The 4,367-nt window shown below is 54.8% G+C and overlaps 1 protein-coding gene across 5 annotated transcripts in view; it reads left to right on the top strand.

Moving 5' to 3' along the window:
• The first annotated feature begins 58 nt into the window (after window positions 1-58).
• Window positions 59-4,367, top strand: part of COPA (coat protein complex I subunit alpha) — a 40,661-nt gene continuing 36,352 nt past the window's right edge. For all 5 annotated transcript variants that reach the window (XM_085560860.1, XM_085560864.1, XM_085560863.1 and 2 more), the window contains exons 1-2: window positions 59-145; window positions 2,734-2,847. In XM_085560860.1, coding sequence (XP_085416986.1) covers window positions 106-145; window positions 2,734-2,847 — 154 coding nt within the window. In that variant the 5' untranslated portion in view covers window positions 59-105. The remainder of the gene's footprint in view (window positions 146-2,733; window positions 2,848-4,367) is intronic.

The raw sequence follows: 4,367 nt of genomic DNA, 5'->3' as shown, positions 1-4,367 counted from the left end.
AAGCGGCGGGGCGGAAGCGGCGGGGCGGGAGCGGTGCCCGTTTCCGGGGCGGCCCCGCGGTGCCGACGTGGAGGTTCCGGGCTGCGGCCGGGCCGGGCTGGCGCCATGCTGACCAAGTTCGAGACCAAATCGGCGCGGGTGAAAGGTGGGAAACGGGAAAGGCCGGGAGAAGCCGGGAGAAGCCGGGAGAAACCGGGAGAAGCCGGGACAAACCGGGAGAAGCCGGGATAGGGCGGGACAAACAGCGGAAAACCGGGACGGACCGGGATTCGGGGGGTGGCGGAGGCGGGATCCCGGGGGGAAGATGGAGCCCGCTCCTAACGGAGAGTCCTGAGCGGGTCCGGGAAAGGATCCCGGGAGTGGATCCCGGGAGTGGGATCCTGGGAATTGGGGATGGGATCCCGGGAATGGGGATGGGATCCCGGGAATTGGGGATGGGATCCCGGGAATTGGGGATGGGATCCCGGGAATGGGATCCCGGGAATTGGGGATGGGATCCCGGGAATGGGGATGGGATCCCGGGAATTGGGGATGGGATCCCGGGAATTGGGGATGGGATCCCGGGAATGGGGATGGGATCCCGGGAATGGGATCCCGGGAATTGGGGATGGGATCCCGGGAATGGGGATGGGATCCCGGGAATGGGATCCTGGGAATTGGGGATGGGATCCCGGGAATGGGATCCTGGGAATTGGGGATGGGGTCCCGGGAATTGGGGATGGGATCCCGGGAATGGGATCCCGGGAATGGGATCCCGGGAATGGGGATGGGGTCCTGGGAATGGGGATGGGATCCCGGGAATGGGATCCCGGGAATGGGGATGGGATCCCGGGAATGGGGATGGGATCCCGGGAGTGGGATCCCGGGAATTGGAGAGTGATCCCGGGAATGGGATCCTGGGAACTGGGGATGGGGTCCCGGGAATGGGATCCCGGGAATGGGAATGGGATCCCAGGAATGGGGATGGGATCCCGAGAATTGGGGATGGGATCCCGGGAACTGGGGATGGGATCCTGGGAATGGGATCCCGGGAATGGGAATGGGATCCCGAGAATTGGGGATGGGGTCCCGGGAATGGGGATGGGATCCCGGGAATGGGATCCTGGGAATTGGGGATGGGATCCTGGGAATTGGGGATGGGATCCCGGGAATGGGGATGGGGTCCCGGGAATTGGGGTTTGATCCAGTGGGGATTTGGGATCTGATCCCAGGGGGGATTTGGGATCTGATCCCAGGGAATTGGAACAGCCTCGAGCTGTGCCAGGGTGGGAAATTTGGGATGATTTTTCCATGAGAAAAGGGTTGGGAAGCGCCAGAAGGGGCTCAGGGAGGGCTGGATCCCATCCCTGGAGGGAATTCCCAGGATTTGTGTGACAGAATTCCCAGGATTTGTGTGCAGTTCTCAGGGTTTTCCTTCCCCTTTCCCAAGTTTTCCTCTCTCCTTTCCGGGGGGTTTCCCGATCCTTTTCCCTGGCCTTTCCCAGGTTTTTTTCCCCCCTTTTCCCAGGTTTTTCCCCACCCTTTCCCAGTTTTTCCCCAGGCTTTCCCCCAAGATTTTCCCCGGGATTTCTCCAGAATTTCCCCCTGAATTTTCCCCAGTTTTTTCCCAGTTTTCCCCCACGATTTCCCCATGATTTTCCCCAGGATTTTCTCCAGGATTTCTCCAGGATTTTCCTGTTTTTTTCCCTTGCACTTCCCCACTTGTTTTCCCCAGGATTATTCACAGGCTATTCCCAGTTTTTCTTCAGTTTTTCCCCCATTTCCCCCCAGTTTTTTCCCCATTTCCCCCCAGTTTTTTCCCAGTTTTTCCCCCAGTTTTTCCCCCATTTTCCCCCAGTTTTTTCCCAGTTTTACCCCATTTCCCCCCAGTTTTTCCCCCATTTCCCCCCAGTTTTTCCCAGTTTTTCCCCCATTTTCCCCCCAGTTTTTCCCCCATTTTCCCCCAGTTTTTTCCCAGTTTTTTCCCCATTTCCCCCCAGTTTTTTCCCAGTTTTTCCCCCATTTCCCCCCAGTTTTTCCCCCATTTCCCCCCAGTTTTTCCCCCATTTCCCCCCAGTTTTTTCCCCATTTTCCCCCCAGTTTTTCCCCCATTTCCCCCCAGTTTTTTCCCAGTTTTTCCCCCATTTCCCCCCAGTTTTTCCCCCATTTCCCCCCAGTTTTCCCCCATTTCCCCCCAGTTTTACCCCATTTCCCCCCAGTTTTTCCCCCATTTCCCCCCAGTTTTACCCCATTTCCCCCCAGTTTTTTCCCAGTTTTTCCCCCATTTCCCCCCAGTTTTTTCCCAGTTTTTCCCCCATTTTCCCCCCAGTTTTTTCCCCATTTCCCCCCAGTTTTTTCCCAGTTTTTTCCCCAGTTTTTCCCCATTTCCCCCCAGTTTTTCCCCCATTTCCCCCCAGTTTTTCCCCCGTTTCCCCCCAGTTTTTCCCAGTTTTTTCCCCCAGTTTTTTCCCCATTTCCCCCCAGTTTTTCCCCCATTTCCCCCCAATTTTTTCCCCGTTTCCCCCCAGGTTTTTCCCAGTTTTTCCCCCATTTCCCCCCAGTTTTTTCCCAGTTTTTCCCCCAGTTTTTCCCCCATTTCCCCCCAGTTTTTTCCCAGTTTTTCCCCCAGTTTTTCCCCCATTTCCCCCCAGTTTTTCCCCCATTTTCCCCCAGTTTTTCCCCATTTCCCCCCACTTTTTCCCAGTGCTTTTTCCCCGGTTTTCCCGGTTTTCCCATGCTTCCCGTGCTTCCCAGGGCTGTCGTTCCACCCGAAGCGCCCATGGGTGCTGAGCAGCCTCCACAACGGCGTCATCCAGCTCTGGGACTACCGCGTGGGCACCCTGCTCGACAAGTTCGACGAGCACGACGGTGGGAGACGGGAATTCCGGAATTCCGGGAATTCCGGGGGGAATGGGAATGCCGGGGGGGAAATGGGGGGAAAAACGGCGAAAATCTGGGGGGGAAATGGGAATTCTGGGGGGAAAAACAGCGAAAATCTGGGGAAAACCAGGAAAGATCTGGGGGAAATTGGGAATTCTGGGGGGAATGGGAATTCTGGGGGAAAAACACGGGGAAAATGGGGGGAAAAATGGTGAAAATCTGGGGAAAACCAGGAAAGATCTGGGGGAAAATGGGGAAATTGGGAATTCTGAGGGGGAAATGGGAATGCCGGGGGAAAACACGAAAAATGGGGGGAAATTGGGAATTCTGGGGGGAATGGGAATTCTGGGGGAAAAACACGGGGAAAATGGGGAGAAATATGGCAAAAATCTGGGGAAAACCAGGAAAGATCTGGGGGAAAATGGGGAAATTGGGAATTCTGAGGGGGAAATGGGAATTCCGGGGGGAAAACACAAAAAATGGGGGGAAATTGGGAATTCTGGGAGGAATGGGAATGCCGGGGGGAAAATGGGGGGAAAAATGGCGAAAATCTCGGGAAAACCAGGAAAGATCTGGGGGAAAATGGGGAAATTGGGAATTCTGAGGGGGAAATGGGAATTCCGGGGGGAAAATATGGGGAAAATGGGGAAATTGGGAATTCTGGGGGGAATGGGAATGCCGGGGGGAAAACACGGGGAAAATGGGGGGAAAAACAGCAAAAATCTGGGGAAAACCAGGAAATATCTGGGGGAAAACGAGGAAAGTTGGGAATTCTGAGGGGGAAAATGGGAATGCCGGGGGGAAAACATGAAAAATGGGGGGAAATTGGGAATTCTGGGGGGAATGGGAATTCTGGGGGAAAAACACGGGGAAAATGGGGGGAAAAATGGTGAAAATCTGGGGAAAACCAGGAAAGATCTGGGGGAAAATGGGGAAATTGGGAATTCTGAGGGAGAAATGGGAATGCCGGGGGAAAACACGAAAAATGGGGGGAAATTGGGAATTCTGGGGGGAATGGGAATGCCGGGGGAAAACACGGGGAAAATGGGGGGAAAAACAGCAAAAATCTGGGGAAAACCAGGAAATATCTGGGGGAAAACGAGGAAAGTTGGGAATTCTGAGGGGGAAAATGGGAATGCCGGGGGGAAAACACGAAAAATGGGGGGAAATTGGGAATTCTGGGGGGAATGGGAATTCTGGGGGGAATGGGAATTCCGGGGGGAAAACACGGGGAAAATGGGGGGAAAAATGGCGAAAATCTGGGGAAAACCAGGAAAGATCTGGGGGAAAATGGGGAAATTGGGAATTCTGAGGGGGAAATGGGAATTCCAGGGGGGAAAAATGGGGACAAAAATCTGGAATTCTGGGGGGAAACAAGCAGGGATTCTGGCAGGGAAATAGGGAATTCCAGGAGGAAACGGGATAAAACACGAGTTCTGGGGGGGAAATGGGAAAAATGGAGGGGAAAATGGGAATTCTCGGGGGGAAAAATGGGAATTCTGGGGGGA

The sequence above is a fragment of the Lonchura striata genome, chromosome 25 (assembly GCF_050655825.1).
Source record: "Lonchura striata isolate lonStrDom1 chromosome 25, ASM5065582v1, whole genome shotgun sequence".
Lineage (NCBI taxonomy): Eukaryota > Metazoa > Chordata > Aves > Passeriformes > Estrildidae > Lonchura > Lonchura striata.
This window is presented reverse-complemented; position numbering and strand designations above follow the sequence as displayed.